This window comes from Bombina bombina, chromosome 8 (assembly GCF_027579735.1).
Source record: "Bombina bombina isolate aBomBom1 chromosome 8, aBomBom1.pri, whole genome shotgun sequence".
NCBI classification, from domain to species: Eukaryota; Metazoa; Chordata; class Amphibia; order Anura; family Bombinatoridae; genus Bombina; species Bombina bombina.
The window spans coordinates 337,096,701-337,118,462 of NC_069506.1; the positions used below are offsets into that span (position 1 = coordinate 337,096,701).

A 21,762-nucleotide genomic window follows, 5' to 3' on the forward strand; every position below is an offset into this window, starting at 1 on the left:
ACAATGCATCAAACAATTGTCTATTCACAGGTAAAACAGATTAACATATTAAGTTAATTAACTAGGGAAGAACGTTTACTCAGACAATCTGATGTTGGGCAGTCTAGTTAACATAATCACACAAGGACACAATCAGTTTACCCAGACAGACTCCTGAGACACAATCAGATCTTAAACATACATAGAATACATCTTATTACAGAATATAGGAACAGTTCTTATTAGCTATAAAGTCTTTTATGCCCACTTTGCTTATAGAGTCACAATTGCTCCCACAAGGGGCACTCACACCCTGTACCCATCCTGTATTTATGGATACAGGGTGACATAGACATAAGACAGAGGTATGAAAGTACATGGGGTGTCCAGCATATAAAATTCCATATTTCCATGCAGTCTCTGGGTATCCTTAAGCCCATGTACCTCCAGCCCAAAGAATGTTCCATAACAGGCCCTCCAATGTACAGTGGCGAGATTGGTTTTGTCACAGTCAGGTTAAAAATTATTGTTTAAACTACAGTCACCACTGCACCCTATGGTTTCTCCTTTTTCTCCTAACCGTCGGTCGAATGACTGGGGGGCGGAGCCAGAGGGGGAGCTATATGGACAGCTCTGCTGTGTGTTCTCTTTGCCACTTCCTGTAGGGAATGAGAATATCCCACAAGTAAGGATGAATCCGTGGACTGGATACACCGCAAGAGAAAGTAATTTATCAGGTAAGCATAAATTCTGTTTTTTCTTCTCATAATACACAGAGGGACGTGAGACATATTTACATGTCTTAAAGTGAATGTAAATTTTTATGCTAAAGTGCCCGTTTTTTAAAAATTTTATTAAAAACAGAGGCACTTTAATTAATCAAAATTTACATTTCACTCGTTGTGAAGAAATACTTTTTAAACTTGACAGCAGCTCTAGCTTCCCCCGGTCGTCGCAAAGCCATTTCTGACGTCGGAAATGATGGATCGGTCATCCTCCATTCACGGCTTCCCCCCCGGGGGAATCAGTGTCTGATTCAAAGCCGTGATTGGAGGAAGCTGGACTCCTCATTTTAGACCCAGGAAGAGGCTTTGCGACGGGCGTAGGAAGCTGAAGCGGCTGTCAAGATTAAAAGGTAAGTATTTGTTTCACAACATGAGTGAAATGTAAATTTTGATGAATTAAAGTGCCCCTGTTTTTAATCAAATTTTTAAAAACCGGCAACTTTAGCATCAAAATTTACATTGTAATTGATTTCCATTGTTGAGTGTAATAGGTAGCTGCTGATGCTGGAACTAACTGAAGGATTGCACAGGTCTGGATAATAAATAAATACATTTCCCTCACTCACTTTTGTTTTTTTGCAGTCTGGCCTTACCCAGGCAGTGCGAGACAGTAACATTGCATTGCAACAGGCAGAATATGAGTTTCTCTCTTTTATCAGACAGCACACTCCTCCTGGCCTCTGCCCTCTTGCAGGTGAGTTTTTTTTTTTTTATCTGCTATATGGACATACACACAACTGATATAGAGTATAAGAAGCTTGTCTCCCTAAGAGGGCTACAATGCACTGTAGTTCCCTGGCAGTGAAGAGGTTAAAATGACAGTGTACTCTGGCAAGCAGCTAAGACTTTATTGTATTGAAAGCTTTGGCTGGAAGACACTTATAAAATGGGTTGGTTTCCCCCCACACTCGGAGAGGGATTTCTGCTGCTGCCTATTCTGCAATATTTACATGTTCAGTATAGGTGAGTGTTGGAAAAAGCCGTTTTGCCTGTTGAAATTAAAAAAAAAAGTAAATGAGCAATTTGTAAAAATTTTTACACTCCATTGGATAAAAATGGATAATTGAGAACACATTAAATGGGATAAATTTACATTACAATGTCCCTTTCTCTTGTAAGATGTATCAAGTCCACGGATTCATCCATACTTGTGGGATATTCTCCTTCCCAACAGGAAGTGGCAAAGAGAGCACCCACAGCAGAGCTGTCCATATAGCTCCTCCCTTAGCTCCACCCCCAGTCATTCTCTCTGCCTGCTTAACTGCTAGGAAGGGCAAAGTGAGTGTGGTGACAAAAATGTTTAGTTTTTATTTTCTCAAGCAAAAGTTTGTTAATTTTAAATGGTACCGGTGTGTACTATTTACTCTCTGGCACACAAGAGATGAAGATTTCTGCAGGGAGGATGATGATTTTAGCACTTTGTAACTAAAATCCACTGCTGTTCTCACAAGGACTGAGGAGTACAGGAAAACTTCAGTTGGGGGAACAGTTTGCAGGCTAAACTGCTTTGAGGTATGTTCAGTCTAATTTTTTCTAGACAGACTGTTAATTCTAGAAAAGGCTGACAATATCCCCATGAGGGAAGGGTAAGCTGTATTCAGAGACTTGGTAAGAATCCCAGCTTACACAAAGGGCTCATTAGTTACTGGTGACACTGATAAGGAAAAACGTTTTTATTATTATTGTAATAACGTTTTTTTGAGGGACTTTAAGGGGTCTTTGTGGCTTGTTTAAGGGTTATTAACCCACATGGCTAGTTTAGGAAACACTCTGTTGTATTTCCTTTAGGCCCCATGACATCGAGTGAGGTGGGAGGGGCCTATTTTCGCGCCGTAGTTTCTTTTCCTCAGAGACATCCAACTGCTTCTCCAGAGGGTCCTGCTGTGTTTGAGGGCTGTAAAGAAGGCTTTTCCCCCACAAATCATTCATAAAGGGCAGGTAGGCGCCGCAGCAGAGCTGTGGCAAGGTGCTGAACGTTTTTTACCGGTTTTTGACGTTTTGTCAATCCGGTTTTTACATTAAGGGGTTAATTGTTTATTTGCATAGCTTTGCAAAGTTACTAAGGCTTTATGATGCTACCGTAAAAATTTTGTTGAGTTTACTGCTTTTTTACACTGTTTTGCAGAGTTTGTGCAGCTTTTTTTCTCTTAAAGGCACAGTACCGGGTTTTTTTTCTAAGTATTATTTACTTTGAATAAAGTGTTTTCCAAGCTCAGACGGTTCCTAAGGTGGAGGGAGCTATTTCTACTCTATCTAAACGTACAACTATACCTATCGAAGACAGTTGTGCTTTCAAAGATCCTATGGATAAAAAATTAGAGGGTCTCCTGAAGAAAATTTTTGTTCATCAAGGTTTTCTTCTCCAACCTATTGCGTGCATTGTTCCTGTAACTACTGCAGCTGCTTTCTGGTTCGAGGCTCTAGAAGAGGCTCTTCAGATGGAGACTCCATTAGAGGATATTATGGATAGAATTAAGGCTCTTAAGTTGGCTAATTCTTTCATTACAGATGCTGCTTTCCAACTGGCTAAGTTAGCAGCAAAGAATTCAGGTTTTGCCATTTTAGCATGCAGGGCGTGTTATGACTTAAGTCCTAGTCTGTTGATGTATCGTCAAAATCTAAACTTTTGAACATCCCTTTCAAAGGAAAGACCCTATTCGGGCCTGAACTGAAAGAGATTATTTCAGACATCACTGGAGGGAAAGGCCATGCTCTCCCTCAGGATAAGACAAATAAATTGAGGACCAAACAAATTAATTTTCGTTCCTTTCGGAATTTCAAGGGTGGTTCCGCTTCAGCTTCCCCTGCTGCAAAGCAAGAGGGGAATTTTGCCCAATCCAAGTCAGTCTGGAGACCTAACCAGGCTTGGAACAAGGGCAAACAGGCCAAGAAGCCTGCAGCTGCCTCTAAGACAGCATGAAGGGGTAGCCCCCGATCCGGGACCGGATCTAGTAGGGGGCAGGCTCTCTCTCTTCGCTCATGCTTGGGCAAGAGATGTCCACGATTCCTGGGCTTTAGAAATTGTGTCCCAGGGATATCTTCTGGACTTCAAAGACTCTCCCCCAAGGGGGAGGTTTCACACTTCTCAATTGTCTGCAAACCAGACAAAGAGAGAGGCGTTCTTACGCTGTGTAGAAGACCTACATACCATGGGAGTGATCCACCCAGTTCCAAAAGCGGAACAAGGGCTAGGGTTTTACTCAAACCTGTTTGTGGTTCCCAAAAAAGAGGGAACTTTCAGACCAATCTTGGATCTCAAAATTCTAAACAAGTTCCTCAGAGTACCATCATTCAAGATAGACTATTCAGACTATTCTACCTCTGATCCAGGAGGCTCAATATATGACTACCGTGGGCTTAAAGGATGCGTATCTACACATCCCTATTCAGAGATCATAATCAATTCCTCAGATTCGCCTTTCTGGACAGGCATTACCAGTTTGTGGCCCTTCCCTTCGGGTTGGCCACGGCTCCCAGAATTTTCACAAAGGTGCTAGGGTCCCTTTTGGCGGTTCTAAGACCGCGGGGCATAGCAGTGGCGCCTTATCTAGACGACATCTTAATTCAGGCGTCGATTTTCCAACTAGCCAAGTCTCACACGGACATCGTGTTGGCTTTTCTAAGATCTCACGGGTGGAAGGTGAACATAAAAAAAGTTCTCTCTTTCCTCTTACAAGAGTTTCCTTCCTAGGAACTCTGATAGACTCGGTAGAAATGAAAATATTTTTGACGGAGGTCGGAAAATCAAAACTCTTAACCACTTGCCGAGCTCTTCATTACATTCCTCGGCCATCCGTGGCTCAGTGCATGGAGGTAATCAGACTCATGGTAGCGGCAATGGACATAGTCTCTTTTGCCCGCCTACACCTCAGACCACTGCAACTATGCATGCTCAAACAGTGGAATGGGGATTATGCAGATTTATCTCCTCAACTGCATCTGTACCAGGAGGCCAGAGATTCTCTTCTCTGGTGGTTGTCTCAGGACCACCTGTCTCAGGGAATGTGTTTCCGCAGGCCAGAGTGGCTCATAGTAACGACAGATGCCAGCCTGTTAGGCTGGGGTGCAGTCTGGAACTCCCTGAGAGCGATATTCAATGCGCTTCAGGCGTGGCCCCAGCTTGCTGCGGCCAAATTCATCAGATTTCAGTCGGACAACATCACGACTGTAGCTTATATCAATCATCAAGGAGGAACACGAGTTCTCTAGCAATGATGGAGGTAACCAAAATAATCCGATGGGCGGAGACTCACTCTTGCCATCTTTCAGCAATCCATATCCCAGGGGTAGAGAACTGGGAGGCGGATTTCCTAAGTCGCCAGACTTTTCATCCGGGGGAGTGGTTGCTCCATCCGGAGGTATTTGCCCAGCTGACTCCGCTATGGGGCACACCAGAATTGGATCTGATGGCGTCCCATCAGAATGCCAAACTTCCTCATTACGGGTCCAGGTCCCGGGATCCCCAGGCGGTACTGATAGATGCTCTAGCAGTGCCCTGGTCCTTCAATCTGGCCTATGTATTTCCACCGTTTCCTCTCCTCCCACGTCTGGTTGCCAGAATCAAGCAGGAGAGAGCTTCAGTGATTCTAATAGCACCTGCGTGGCCACGCAGGACTTGGTATGCAGACCTAGTGGACATGTCATCGGTTCCACCGTGGACTCTGCCATTGAGGCAGGACCTTCTAATCCAAGGTCGATTCACGCATCCAAATCTAATTTCTCTGGGTCTGACTGCTTGGAGATTGAACGCCTGATTCTATCAAAGCGTGGTTTCTCTGAGTCGGTCATTGATGCCCTGATTCAAACTAGAAAGCCTGTCACCAGGAAGATCTATCATAAGATTTGGCGCAAATATTTTTATTGGTGTGAATCCAAGGGTTACTCATGGAGTAAGATTAGGATTCCTAGAATATTGTCCTTTCTTCAAGAAGGATTGGAGAAGGGATTATCAGCTAGTTCCTTAAAAGAACAAATATCGGCTTTGTCTATTCTTTTACACAAACGTCTGGCAGATGTCCCAGACGTTCAAGCCTTTAGTCAGGCCTTGGTTAGGATCAAGCCTGTATTTAAACCTGTTCCTCCACCATGGAGCCTAAACTTGGTTCTTAAAGATCTTCAAGGGGTTTCCGTTTGAAACTATGCATTCCATAGATATTAAGCTTCTATCTTGGAAAGTTTTATTTTTAGTAGCTATCTCTTCGGCTCGAAATGTTTCTGAGTTATCTGCTTTTACAGTGTGATTCACCGTACCTTGTTTTCCATGCAGATAAGGTGGTTTTGCGTACCAAACCTTGGTTTCTTCCTAAGGTTGCTTCTAATAGGAATATCAATCAGGAGGTTGTTGTTCCTTCACTGTGTCCTAATCCTTCATCAAAGAAGGAACGTCTGTTGCACAATCTTGATGTGGTTTGTGCTTTAAAGTTCTACTTACAAGCAACTAAAGATTTCCGTCAAACATCTTCATTGTTTGTTGTTTATTCTGGTAAACGGAAAGGTCAAAAGGCTACGTCTACCTCTCTTTCCTTTTGGTTGAAAAGCATCATCCGTTTGGCTTATGAGTCTGCTGGCTAGCAGCCTCCTGAAAGAATTACTGCTCATTCTACTAGAGCAGTGGCTTCCACGTGGGCTTTTAAAAATGAGGCTTCTGTTGAACAGATTTGTAAGGCGGCGACTTGGTCTTCGCTTCATACTTTTTCCAAATTTTCCAAATTCAATACTTTTGCTTCTTCGGAGGCTATTTTTGGGAGAAAGGTTCTACAAGCAGTGGTGCCTTCCGTTTAAGGTACCTGTCTTGTCCCTCCCTTCATCCGTGTCCTAAAGCTTTGGTATTGGTATCCCACAAGTATGGATGAATCCGTGGACTCGATACATCTTACAAGAGAAAACAGAATTTATGCTTACCTGATAAATTTATTTCTCTTGTGATGTATCAAGTCCACGGCCTGCCCTGTCTATTTAAGACAGGTAGTATATTTTTCTTTAAAAAACTTCAGTCACCACTGCACCCTATAGTTTCTCCTTTTTCTTCCTAGCCTTCGGTCGAATGACTGGGGGGTGGAGCTAAGGGAGGGGCTATATGGACAGCTATGCTGTGGGTGCTCTCTCTGCCACTTCCTGTTGGGAAGGAGAATATCCCACAAGTATGGATGAATCCGTGGACTGGATACATCACAAGAGAAATAAATTTATCAAGTAAGCATAAATTCTGTGTTTTTTACTTTTTTTCGCCTTTTTAAAACCTCTCACACAATAACCCAGTCTAAACCGTGTTGGTGCCCTGGATCTATGCACATTTTGCTATTAAACTAAAGGACATTAACGTTTTAAGTTTGTTTTTGCTATTTATGAGATAGACACAAATGTTGTTTTCTACAGGGAATTCTGTGCACGCTGATAAGAAGTTCCTTGACAAATATATGCCCCAATTTATGAGACATCTGCATTACAGGATAATAGATGTCAGTACCATCAAAGAACTCTGCAGGTATTTAACCCTCCTTGTAATGTGTTTTATCCGTACATTCCTGTGTGACTGCTTCACTAAATATGAATTATCTGTTACTGTAAATTAATAGGCTAATGGCAGGTGAGCCGTAAAGGGACGGTCTAGTCAAAATTAAACTTTCATCATTCAGATAGTGCATGTAATTTTGAACAACCTTCCAATTTACTTTTATCATCAAGTTAATTTTGTTCTTTTGGTAATCTTTGTTGAAAGCTAAACCTAGGTAGGCTCATATGCAATTTTTTTTAAGCCCATGAAGATCGCCTTTTATCTCAATGCATTTTATTAGCTTTTCACAGCTTGACAGAGCTAGTTAATGTGTGCCATATAGATAACATTGTGTTTACTCCTGTGGACTTGTCAGTACGGATTTGTTAAAATGCACGTCTGTCAAAAGCACTGAGATAAGGGGGCAGTCTGCAGAGGCTTAGATACAAAGTAATCACTGAGGTAAAAAGAATATTAATATAACTGAGATAAGGGGCAGTCTGCAGAGGCTTATATACAGGGTAATCACAGAGGTAAAAAGGATATTAATATAACTGAGATAAGGAGCAGTCTGCAGAGGCTTAGATACAGGGTAATCACAGAGGTAAAAAGAATATTAATATAACTGAGATAAGGGGGCAGTCTGCAGAGGCTTAGATACAAAGTAATCACTGAGGTAAAAAGTATATTAATATAACTGATATGAGGAGCAGTCTGCAGAGGCTTAGATACAAGGTAATCACAGAGGTAAAACGTATATTAATATAACTGAGATAAGGGGCAGTCTGCAGAGGCTTAGATACAAAGTAATCACTGAGGTAAAAAGTGTATTAATATAACTGAGATAAGGAGCAGTCTGCAGAGGCTTAGATACATGGTAATCACAGAGGTAAAAAGTATATTAATATAACTGAGATAAGGAGCAGTCTGCAAAGGCTTAGATACAGGGTAATCACAGAGGTAAAAAGTATATTAATATAACTGAGATAAGGGTCAGTCTGCAGAGGCTTAGATACAAAGTAATCACTGAGGTAAAAAGTATATTAATATAGCTGAGATAAGGGTCAGTCTGCAGAGGCTTAGATACAGGGTAATCACAGAGGTAAAAAGTATATTAATATGACTGAGATAAGGGGCAGTCTGCAGAGGCTTAGATACAGGGTAATCACAGAGGTAAAAAGTATATTAATATAACTGAGATAAGGGGCAGTCTGCAGAGGCTTAGATACAGGGTAATCACAGAGGTAAAAAGTATATTAATATAACTGAGATAAGGGGCAGTCTGCAGAGGCTTAGATACAGGGTAATCACTGAGGTAAAAAGTATATTAATATAACTGAGATAAGGGGCAGTCTGCAGAGGCTTCGATACAGGGTAATCACAGAGGTAAAAAGAATATTAATATAACTGAGATAAGGGGCAGTCTGCAGAGGCTTAGATACAAAGTAATCACTGAGGTAAAAAGAATATTAATATAACTGAGATAAGGGGGCAGTCTGCAGAGGCTTAGATACAAAGTAATCACTGAGGTAAAAAGTATATTAATATAACTGAGATAAGGGGCAGTCTGCAGAGGCTTAGATACAGGGTAATCACAGAGGTAAAAAGAATATTAATATAACTGAGATAAGGAGCAGTCTGCAGAGGCTTAGATACAAAGTAATCACTGAGGTAAAATATATTAATATAACTGTTAGTTGTGCAGAACTGGGGAATGGGTAATAAAGGCATTATCTATCTTTTAAACAATTACAATTCTGTAGTAAACTGTCCCTTTAACACTTTTACCTTTAAAGGGACACTCAAGTCCAAATAAACTTTTACGATTCAGATAGAGCAGCAGTTTTAAGACAATTTCCATTTTACTTCCATTATCATTATCCATTAATTTGCACAGTTTTTTTATATTCACACTTTTTAGGGAACAAGATCATACTGAGCATGTGCACAAGCTCACAGGGAATACATATACTAGTCTGTGATTGGCTGATGTCTGTCACATGATACAGGGGCCGGAATATGGGAGAAAAAAAAAAAATTGTCAGAATAAAAAAATCTACTGCTTATTTGAAATTCAATTTAAGTGCTATTGCATTGTGTTTTTATTATGCACTTGGTAATGATGCAATTCTACTGCATTGAGTGCTCCTTTAACTGAAAGCTAAGGGTTAATGGTTGTCAAGGTGTTAATAGCTGTTGTGTGTTATTGAAAGCCAAGGGGCTAACGGTTATGAAGGGAAGCCCTTAGGTTGTGCTTAGTAAAAGGTGAGAGGTTAATCAGTGCCCCATGAAAACAATCATTTGCAAAATGAGACTAACTTGAGTGGCCGAGCACGGGTGACAAATAGTGATGCTGAATTATAATAATGGCTTAAAGGGACATTATACACTAGATTTTTCTTTGCATAAATTATTTATTTAGCCCATACAGGGTTTTTATGTAAAGTTTTGCTTATTTTTAGTTTTTAGGAGAATACTGATGTATACCTACTACAGCTTGTTAAAGAGTCTTTTAATATGCAGGGGGAGGGGGTTCTGCTGTTTTTGCTATAGAACCACTTGCAGTGGGTGTTCCAGCTAACCTTTCTCTTGTTAAGTGTAGTCAGTCCACGGGTCATCCATTACTTATGGAATATATCTCTTCCTAACAGGAAGCTGCAAGAGGATCACCCAAGCAGAGCTGCTATATAGCTCCTCCCCTCACATGTCATATTCAGTCATTCTCTTGCAGCCTAACTAAAGATAGGTCGCTGTGAGAGGTCTGTGGTGTTTTTTAACTTAGTTTATTTCTTCAATCAAAAGTTTGTTATTTTAAATGGCACCGGAGTGTGCTGTTTGTTCTCAGGCAGCATTAGAAGAAGAATCTGCCTGCGTTTTCTATGATCTTAGCAGACGTAACTAAGATCCACTGGCTGTTCTCATCTGAGGAGTGAGGTAACTTCAGAAAAGGGGAATAGCATGCAGGGCTCCCCTGCAACAAATTAGGTATGTGCAGTAATTTATTTTCTGAGGAATGGAATTGACTGAGAAAATACTGCTGATACCAATGTAACGTAAGTTCAGCCTTAAATGCAGTGATAGCGACTGGTATTAGGCTGATGAGTGTGTGTACACTGAATGTATTTTTCTAAGGAATGGAAATGACTCTGAAAATACTGTTAATACTGAAATAATGTATGAGCCTTAACTGCAGTGAAAGCGACTGGTAGCAGGCTTATTAATAACACTTCATAACTTTTAAAATGTATGTTTAAAACGTTTACTGGCATGTTAATCGTTTTTTGTGAGGTACTTGGTGATAAAACTTATTGGGGCTTTTTACCACATGGCCATCTTTGTTTTCTGCATAGAAACAGTTATCTGAGCTTCCCCACTGTTGTAATATGAGTGGGAGGGGCCTATTTTAGCGCTTTTTTGCGCAGTAAAAATTCAGTCACAATCTGTCTACTTCATCCTCCATGATCCAGATTGTCTCTAGAGAGCTCAGGGGTCTTCAAAATTCATTTCTCCAACATAGGTGTGTCCGGTCCACGGCGTCATCCTTACTTGTGGGATATTCTCTTCCCCAACAGGAAATGGCAAAGAGCCCAGCAAAGCTGGTCACATGATCCCTCCTAGGCTCCGCCTACCCCAGTCATTCTCTTTGCCGTTGTACAGGCAACATCTCCACGGAGATGGCTTAGAGTTTTTTAGTGTTTAACTGTAGTTTTTATTATTCAATCAAGAGTTTGTTATTTTGAAATAGTGCTGGTATGTACTATTTACTCAGAAACAGAAAAGAGATGAAGATTTCTGTTTGTATGAGGAAAATGATTTTAGCAACCGTCACTAAAATCCATGGCTGTTCCACACAGGACTGTTGAGAGCAATTAACTTCAGTTGGGGGAACAGTGAGCAGTCTCTTGCTGCTTGAGGTATGACACATTCTAACAAGACGAGGTAATGCTGGAAGCTGTCATTTTCCCTATGGGATCCGGTAAGCCATGTTTATTACGATCGTAAATAAGGGCTTCACAAGGGCTTATTAAGACTGTAGACTTTTTCTGGGCTAAATCGATTCATTATTAACACATATTTAGCCTTGAGGAATCATTTTATCTGGGTATTTTGATATAATAATATCGGCAGGCACTGTTTTAGACACCTTATTCTTTAGGGGCTTTCCCAAAGCATAGGCAGAGCCTCATTTTCGCGCCGGTGTTGCGCACTTGTTTTTGAGAGGCATGGCATGCAGTCGCATGTGAGAGGAGCTCTGATACTTAGAAAAGACTTTCTGAAGGCGTCATTTGGTATCGTATTCCCCTTTGGGCTTGGTTGGGTCTCAGCAAAGCAGATACCAGGGACTGTAAAGGGGTTAAACTTCAAAACGGCTCCGGTTCCGTTATTTTAAGGGTTAAAGCTTCCAAATTTGGTGTGCAATACTTTTAAGGCTTTAAGACACTGTGGTGAAAATTTGGTGAATTTTGAACAATTCCTTCATGTTTTTTCGCAATTGCAGTAATAAAGTGTGTTCAGTTTAAAATTTAAAGTGACAGTAACGGTTTTATTTTAAAACGTTTTTTGTACTTTGTTATCAAGTTTATGCCTGTTTAACATGTCTGAACTACCAGATAGACTGTGTTCTGAATGTGGGGAAGCCAGAATTCCTATTCATTTAAATAAATGTGATTTATGTGACAATAACAATGATGCCCAAGATGATTCCTCAAGTGAGGGGAGTAAGCATGGTACTGCATCATTCCCTCCTTCGTCTACACGAGTCTTGCCCACTCAGGAGGCCCCTAGTACATCTAGCGCGCCAATACTCCTTACTATGCAACAATTAACTGCTGTAATGGATAATTCTGTCAAAAACATTTTAGCCAAAATGAACACTTATCAGCGTAAGCGCGACTGCTCTGTTTTAGATACTGAAGAGCATGACGACGCTGATAATAATATTTCTGAAGGGCCCCTAACCCAGTCTGATGGGGCCAGGGAGGTTTTGTCTGAGGGAGAAATTACTGATTCAGGGAACATTTCTCAACAAGCTGAACCTGATGTGTTTACATTTAAATTTAAGTTGGAACATCTCCGCATTCTGCTTAAGGAGGTATTATCCACTCTGGATGATTGTGACAAGTTGGTCATCCCAGAGAAACTATGTAAAATGGACAAGTTCCTAGAGGTGCCGGGGCTCCCAGAAGCTTTTCCTATACCCAAGCGGGTGGCGGACATTGTTAATAAAGAATGGGAAAGGCCCGGTATTCCTTTCGTCCCTCCCCCCATATTTAAAAAATTGTTTCCTATGGTCGACCCCAGAAAGGACTTATGGCAGACAGTCCCCAAGGTCGAGGGAGCGGTTTCCACTTTAAACAAACGCACCACTATACCCATAGAGGATAGTTGTGCTTTCAAAGATCCTATGGATAAAAAATTAGAAGGTTTGCTTAAAAAGATGTTTGTTCAGCAGGGTTACCTTCTACAACCAATTTCATGCATTGTCCCTGTCGCTACAGCCGCATGTTTCTGGTTCGATGAGCTGATAAAGGCGGTCGATAGTGATTCTCCTCCTTATGAGGAGATTATGGACAGAATCAATGCTCTCAAATTGGCTAATTCTTTCACCCTAGACGCCACTTTGCAATTGGCTAGGTTAGCGGCTAAGAATTCTGGGTTTGCTATTGTGGCGCGCAGAGCGCTTTGGTTGAAATCTTGGTCGGCTGATGCGTCTTCCAAGAACAAGCTACTTAACATTCCTTTCAAGGGGAAAACGCTGTTTGGCCCTGACTTGAAAGAGATTATCTCTGATATCACTGGGGGTAAGGGCCACGCCCTTCCTCAGGATCGGCCTTTCAAGGCAAAAAATAAACCTAATTTTCGTCCCTTTCGTAGAAACGGACCAGCCCAAAGTGCTACGTCCTCTAAGCAAGAGGGTAATACTTCTCAAGCCAAGCCAGCTTGGAGACCAATGCAAGGCTGGAACAAGGGAAAGCAGGCCAAGAAACCTGCCACTGCTACCAAGACAGCATGAAATGTTGGCCCCCGATCCGGGACCGGATCTGGTGGGGGGCAGACTCTCTCTCTTCGCTCAGGCTTGGGCAAGAGATGTTCTGGATCCTTGGGCGCTAGAAATAGTCTCCCAAGGTTATCTTCTGGAATTCAAGGGACTTCCCCCAAGGGGGAGGTTCCACAGGTCTCAGTTGTCTTCAGACCACATAAAAAGACAGGCATTCTTACATTGTGTAGAAGACCTGTTAAAAATGGGAGTGATTCATCCTGTTCCATTAAGAGAACAAGGGATGGGGTTCTACTCCAATCTGTTCATAGTTCCCAAAAAAGAGGGAACGTTCAGACCAATCTTAGATCTCAAGATCTTAAACAAGTTTCTCAAGGTTCCATCGTTCAAGATGGAAACCATTCGAACTATTCTTCCTTCCATCCAGGAAGGTCAATTCATGACCACAGTGGATTTAAAGGATGCGTATCTACATATTCCTATCCACAAGGAACATCATCGGTTCCTAAGGTTCGCATTCCTGGACAAGCATTACCAGTTCGTGGCGCTTCCTTTCGGATTAGCCACTGCTCCAAGGATTTTCACAAAGGTACTAGGGTCCCTTCTAGCTGTGCTAAGACCAAGGGGCATTGCTGTAGTACCTTACTTGGACGACATTCTGATTCAAGCGTCGTCCCTTCCTCAAGCAAAGGCTCACACGGACATTGTCCTGGCCTTTCTCAGATCTCACGGATGGAAAGTGAACGTGGAAAAGAGTTCTCTATCTCCGTCAACAAGGGTTCCCTTCTTGGGAACAATAATAGACTCCTTAGAAATGAGGATTTTTCTGACAGAGGCCAGAAAAACAAAACTTCTAGACTCTTGTCGGATACTTCATTCTGTTCCTCTTCCTTCCATAGCTCAGTGCATGGAAGTGATCGGGTTGATGGTAGCGGCAATGGACATAGTTCCTTTTGCGCGCATTCATCTAAGACCATTACAACTGTGCATGCTCAGTCAGTGGAATGGGGACTATACAGACTTGTCTCCGAAGATACAAGTAAATCAGAGGACCAGAGACTCACTCCGTTGGTGGCTGTCCCTGGACAACCTGTCACAAGGGATGACATTCCGCAGACCAGAGTGGGTCATTGTCACGACCGACGCCAGTCTGATGGGCTGGGGCGCGGTCTGGGGATCCCTGAAAGCTCAGGGTCTTTGGTCTCGGGAAGAATCTCTTCTACCGATAAATATTCTGGAACTGAGAGCGATATTCAATGCTCTCAAGGCTTGGCCTCAGCTAGCGAGGGCCAAGTTCATACGGTTTCAATCAGACAACATGACAACTGTTGCGTACATCAACCATCAGGGGGGAACAAGGAGTTCCCTAGCGATGGAAGAAGTGACCAAAATCATTCTATGGGCGGAGTCTCACTCCTGCCACCTGTCTGCTATCCACATCCCAGGAGTGGAAAATTGGGAAGCGGATTTTCTGAGTCGTCAGACATTGCATCCGGGGGAGTGGGAACTCCATCCGGAAATCTTTGCCCAAGTCGCTCAGCTGTGGGGCATTCCAGACATGGATCTGATGGCCTCTCGTCAGAACTTCAAAGTTCCTTGCTACGGGTCCAGATCCAGGGATCCCAAGGCGGCTCTAGTGGATGCACTAGTAGCACCTTGGACCTTCAAACTAGCTTATGTGTTCCCGCCGTTTCCTCTCATCCCCAGGCTGGTAGCCAGGATCAATCAGGAGAGGGCGTCGGTGATCTTGATAGCTCCTGCGTGGCCTCGCAGGACTTGGTATGCAGATCTGGTGAATATGTCATCGGCTCCACCTTGGAAGCTACCTTTGAGACGAGACCTTCTTGTTCAGGGTCCGTTCGAACATCCGAATCTGGTTTCACTCCAGCTGACTGCTTGGAGATTGAACGCTTGATCTTATTGAAGCGAGGGTTCTCAGATTCTGTTATCGATACTCTTGTTCAGGCCAGAAAGCCTGTAACTAGAAAGATTTACCACAAAATTTGGAAAAAATATATCTGTTGGTGTGAATCTAAAGGATTCCCTTGGGACAAGGTTAAGATTCCTAAGATTCTATCCTTCCTTCAAGAAGGATTGGAAAAAGGATTATCTGCAAGTTCCCTGAAGGGACAGATTTCTGCCTTGTCTGTGTTACTTCACAAAAAGCTGGCAGCTGTGCCAGATGTTCAAGCCTTTGTTCAGGCTCTGGTTAGAATTAAGCCTGTTTACAAACCTTTGACTCCTCCTTGGAGTCTCAATTTAGTTCTTTCAGTTCTTCAGGGGGTTCCGTTTGAACCCTTACATTCCGTTGATATTAAGTTATTATCTTGGAAAGTTTTGTTTTTAGTTGCAATTTCTTCTGCTAGAAGAGTTTCAGAATTATCTGCTCTGCAGTGTTCTCCTCCTTATCTGGTGTTCCATGCAGATAAGGTGGTTTTACGTACTAAACCTGGTTTTCTTCCAAAAGTTGTTTCTAACAAAAACATTAACCAGGAGATTATCGTACCTTCTCTGTGTCCGAAACCAGTTTCAAAGAAGGAACGTTTGTTGCACAATTTGGATGTTGTTCGCGCTCTAAAATTCTATTTAGATGCTACAAAGGATTTTAGACAAACATCTTCCTTGTTTGTTGTTTATTCCGGTAAAAGGAGAGGTCAAAAAGCAACTTCTACCTCTCTCTCTTTTTGGATTAAAAGCATCATCAGATTGGCTTACGAGACTGCCGGACGGCAGCCTCCCGAAAGAATCACAGCTCATTCCACTAGGGCTGTGGCTTCCACATGGGCCTTCAAGAACGAGGCTTCTGTTGATCAGATATGTAGGGCAGCGACTTGGTCTTCACTGCACACTTTTACCAAATTTTACAAGTTTGATACTTTTGCTTCTTCTGAGGCTATTTTTGGGAGAAAGGTTTTGCAAGCTGTGGTGCCTTCCATTTAGGTGACCTGATTTGCTCCCTCCCTTCATCCGTGTCCTAAAGCTTTGGTATTGGTTCCCACAAGTAAGGATGACGCCGTGGACCGGACACACCTATGTTGGAGAAAACAGAATTTATGTTTACCTGATAAATTACTTTCTCCAACGGTGTGTCCGGTCCACGGCCCGCCCTGGTTTTTTTAATCAGGTCTGATAATTTATTTTCTTTAACTACAGTCACCACGGTACCATATGGTTTCTCCTATGCAAATATTCCTCCTTAACGTCGGTCGAATGACTGGGGTAGGCGGAGCCTAGGAGGGATCATGTGACCAGCTTTGCTGGGCTCTTTGCCATTTCCTGTTGGGGAAGAGAATATCCCACAAGTAAGGATGACGCCGTGGACCGGACACACCGTTGGAGAAAGTAATTTATCAGGTAAACATAAATTCTGTTTTTGAGGGAGGTAATCAGTCACAGCAGAGCTGTGACAGTGTGTTTTGACTGTGAGAAAAACGTTAATTATTAAATTGTTATCCGTTTTTGGGGTATTAAGGGGTTAATCATCCATTTGCTTGGGTGCAATCCTTTGCTAACTTAATACATTTACTGTGAAAAATTGGTTGCTATAACTATTTTGGTTCATTGTTATTTCAACTGTGACAGCTTTTTGTGCTTCTTAAAGGCACAGTAGCGTTTTTTATATTGCTTGTAAATTTATTTAGAAAAGTATTTCCAAGCTTGCTAGTCTCATTGCTAGTCTGTTTAAACATGTCTGACTCAGATGAATCTCTTTGTTCACTATGTTTAAAGGCCAATGTGGAGCCCAATAGAAATTTGTGTACTAATTGCATTGATGTTACTTTAAATAAAAGTCAATCTTTACATGCAAAGAAATTATCACCAGACAACGAGGGGGAAGTTATGCCAACTAACTCTCCTCACGTGTCAGTACCTTCGCCTCCCGCTCAGGAGGTGCGTGATTTTGTGGCGCCAAGTACATCAGGGAGGCCCTTACAAATCACTTTGCAAGACATGGCTACTGTTATGACAGAAGTATTATCTAAATTGCCAGAATTAAGAGGCAAGCGCGATAGCTCTGGGTTAAGGACAGAGCGCGCGGATGAGGTGAGAGCCATGTCAGATACTGCGTCACAGTTTGCAGAACATGAAGACGGAGAGCTTCATTCTGTGGGTGACGGATCTGATCCAGGGAGACTGGATTCAGAGATTTCTAATTTTAAATTTAAGCTTGAGAACCTCCGTATATTGCTAGGGGAGGTATTAGCGGCTCTGAATGATTGTAACACTGTTGCAATTCCAGAAAAATTATGTAGGTTGGATAGATACTATGCGGTACCGGTGTGTACTGACGTGTTTCCTATACCTAAAAGGCTTACAGAGATTATTAGCAAGGAGTGGGATAGACCTGGTGTGCCTTTTTCCCCTCCTCCCATATTTAGGAAAATGTTTCCTATAGACGCCACCACACGAGACTTATGGCAGACGGTCCCTAAGGTGGAGGGAGCAGTTTCTACTTTAGCTAAGCGTACCACTATCCCGGTGGAGGATAGTTGTGCTTTTTCAGATCCAATGGATAAGAAATTAGAGGGTTACCTTAAGAAGATGTTTGTTCAACAAGGTTTTATCTTACAGCCCCTTGCATGCATTGCGCCTGTCACTGCTGCGGCGGCATTCTGGTTTGAGTCTCTGGAAGAGGCCATTCGCACTGCTCCATTGGATGAAATTATGAACAAGCTTAAAGCACTTAAGCTAGCTAATGCATTTGTTTCTGATACCGTTGTACATTTAACCAAACTTACGGCTAAGAACTCCGGATTCGCCATGCAAGCGCGCAGAGCGCTATGGCTTAAATCCTGGTCAGCTGACGTGACTTCTAAATCAAAATTGCTTAATATTCCTTTCAAAGGGCAGACCTTATTCGGGCCCGGCTTGAAAGAAATTATAGCTGACATTACGGGAGGTAAGGGCCATGCTCTACCTCAGGACAGGGCCAAATCAAAGGCCAAACAGTCTAATTTTCGTGCCTTTCGTAACTTCAAGGCAGGAGCAGCACCAACTTCCTCCGCTCCAAAACAGGAAGGAGCTGTTGCTCGTTACAGGCAGGGCTGGAAAGTTAACCAGTCCTGGAACAAGGGCAAGCAGGCCAAGAAACCTGCTGCTGCCCCTAAGACAGCATGAAGAGCGGGCCCCCTATCCGTAAACGGATCTAGTGGGGGGCAGACTTTCTCTCTTCGCCCAGGCTTGGGCAAGAGATGTCCAGGATCCCTGGGCGTTGGAGATAATATCTCAGGGATATCTACTGGACTTCAAAACTTCTCCTCCACGAGGGAGATTTCATCTTTCAAGGTTATCAGCAAACCAAATAAAGAAAGAGGCGTTTCTACGCTGTGTACAAGACCTCTTACTAATGGGGGTGATCCACCCAGTTCCACGGACGGAACACGGGCAAGGATTCTATTCAAATCTATTTGTGGTTCCCAAGAAAGAGGGAACCTTCAGACCAATCTTGGACTTAAAAATTCTAAACAAATTCCTAAGAGTTCCATCATTCAAAATGGAAACTATTCGTACCATCCTTCCCATGATCCAAGAGGGTCAATACATGACCACAGTGGACTTAAAGGATGCCTACTTTCACATACCGATTCACAAGGATCATTATCGGTACCTAAGATTTGCCTTCCTAGACAGGCATTACCAGTTTGTAGCTCTTCCCTTCGGATTAGCTACGGCTCCAAGAATCTTTACAAAAGTTCTGGGCTCACTTCTGGCGGTACTAAGACCGCGAGGCATAGCGGTGACTCCGTACCTAGACGACATTCTGATACAAGCGTCAAGTTTTCAAACTGCCAAGTCTCATACAGAGATAGTTCTGGCATTTCTGAGGTCGCATGGGTGGAAGGTGAACGTGGAAAAGAGTTCTCTATTACCACTTACAAGGGTTCCCTTTCTAGGGACTCTTATAGATTCTGTAGAGATGAAAATTTACCTGACAGAGGCCAGGTTATCAAAGCTTCTAAATGCTTGCCGTGTCCTTCATTCCATTTCACACCCGTCAGTAGCTCAGTGCATGGAAGTAATCGGCTTAATGGTAGCGGCAATGGACATAGTACCATTTGCGCGCCTGCATCTCAGACCGCTGCAATTGTGCATGCTAAGTCCGTGGAACGGGGATTACTCAGATTTGTCCCCCCTACTAAATCTGGATCAAGAGACCAGAGATTCTCTTCTATGGTGGCTTTCTCGGCCACATCTGTCCAAGGGGATGACCTTTCGCAGGCCAGATTGGACGATTGTAACAACAGACGCCAGCCTTCTAGGCTGGGGCGCTGTCTGGAACTCCCTGAAGGCTCAGGGACTTTGGACTCAGGAGGAGAAACTCCTCCCAATAAATATTCTGGAATTAAGAGCAATATTCAATGCTCTCCTAGCTTGGCCTCAGTTAGCAACTCTGAGGTTCATCAGATTTCAGTCGGACAACATCACGACTGTGGCTTACATCAACCATCAAGGGGGAACCAGAAGATCCCTAGCGATGTTGGAAGTCTCAAAGATAATTCGCTGGGCAGAGTCTCACTCTTGCCACCTGTCAGCGATTTACATCCCAGGCATGGAGAACTGGGAGGCGGATTTTCTAAGTCGCCAGACTTTTCATCCGGGGGAGTGGGAACTTCATCCGGAGGTTTTTGCTCAACTGATTCATCGTTGGGGCAAACCAGATCTGGATCTCATGGCGTCTCGCCAGAACGCCAAGCTTCCTTGTTACGGATCCAGGTCCAGGGACCCGGGAGCGGTGCTGATAGATGCTCTGACAGCCCCTTGGGTCTTCAACATGGCTTTGGTGTTTCCACCATTTCCGATGCTTCCTCGTTTGATTGCCAAGATCAAACAGGAGAGAGCTTCGGTGATTCTGATAGCGCCTGCGTGGCCACGCAGGACCTGGTATGCAGACCTAGTGGACATGTCGTCCTGTCCACCGTGGTCTCTGCCTCTGAGACAGGACCTTCTAATTCAGGGTCCTTTCAACCATCCAAATCTAATTTCTCTGAGGCTGACTGCATGGAGATTGAGCGCTTGATTCTATCAAAGCGTGGATTCTCGGAGTCGGTTATTGATACCTTAATACAGGCTAGGAAGCCTGTTACCAGAAAAATTTACCATAAGATATGGCGTAAATATTTATATTGGTGCGAATCCAAGAGTTACTCATGGAGTAAGGTTAGGATTCCTAGGATATTGTCCTTTCTTCAAGACGGTTTAGAAAAGGGCTTATCTGCTAGTTCGTTAAAGGGACAGATTTCTGCTCTGTCTATTCTTCTACACAAACGTCTGGCTGAAGTTCCAGACGTTCAGGCTTTTTGTCAGGCTTTTTGTCAGGCTTTAGCTAGGATTAAGCCTGTGTTTAAGACCGTTGCTCCGCCGTGGAGCTTAAACTTAGTTCTTAACGTTCTTCAAGGCGTTCCATTTGAACCCCTTCATTCCATTGATATCAAGCTGTTATCCTGGAAGGTTCTGTTTTTGATGGCTATTTCCTCGGCTCGAAGAGTCTCTGAGTTATCTGCCTTACATTGTGATTCTCCTTATCTGATTTTTCATTCAGACAAGGTAGTTCTGCGTACTAAACCTGGGTTCTTACCTAAGGTAGTTACTAACAGGAATATCAATCAAGAGATTGTTGTTCCATCACTGTGTCCTAACCCTTCTTCAAAGAAGGAACGACTTTTGCATAATCTGGACGTAGTCCGTGCTCTGAAGTTCTATTTGCAGGCAACTAAAGATTTTCGTCAAACTTCTTCCCTGTTTGTCGTTTACTCTGGACAGAGAAGAGGTCAAAAGGCTTTGGCTACCTCTCTCTCTTTTTGGCTTCGTAGCATAATACGTTTAGCCTATGAGACTGCTGGACAGCAGCCTCCTGAAAGAATTACAGCTCATTCTACTAGAGCTATGGCTTCCACCTGGGCCTTTTAAAAATGAGGCCTCTGTTGAACAGATTTGCAAGGCTGCGACTTGGTCTTCACTTCACACTTTTTCAAAATTTTACAAATTTGACACTTTTGCTTCTTCGGAGGCTATTTTTGGGAGAAAGGTACTTCAGGCAGTGGTTCCTTCTGTTTAATGTTCCTGCCTTGTCCCTCCCTTCATCCGTGTACTTTAGCTTTGGTATTGGTATTCCATAAGTAATGGATGACCCGTGGACTGACTACACTTAACAAGAGAAAACATAATTTATGCTTACCTGATAAATTTATTTCTCTTGTAGTGTAGTCAGTCCACGGCCCGCCCTGTCTTTAAGGCAGACCTAAATTTTAATTAAACTCCAGTCACCACTGCACCCTATGGTTTCTCCTTTCTCGTCTGGTTTTGGTCGAATGACTGAATATGACATGTGAGGGGAGGAGCTATATAGCAGCTCTGCTTGGGTGATCCTCTTGCAGCTTCCTGTTAGGAAGAGATATATTCCATAAGTAATGGATGACCCGTGGACTGACTACACTACAAGAGAAATAAATTTATCAGGTAAGCATAAATTATGTTTTTCAATAGTGCTAAACTGGGAGCGTCTAAGT

General features: G+C 42.9%; 1 protein-coding gene across 1 annotated transcript in view; it reads left to right on the forward strand.

Annotated features, from left to right (window-relative positions):
• REXO2 (RNA exonuclease 2) overlaps nt 1-21,762 on the forward strand; it is a 121,792-nt gene that overhangs the window by 67,638 nt on the left and 32,392 nt on the right. The window contains exons 4-5 of the mRNA XM_053691576.1: nt 1,347-1,458; nt 7,140-7,248. Coding sequence (XP_053547551.1) covers nt 1,347-1,458; nt 7,140-7,248 — 221 coding nt within the window. The remainder of the gene's footprint in view (nt 1-1,346; nt 1,459-7,139; nt 7,249-21,762) is intronic.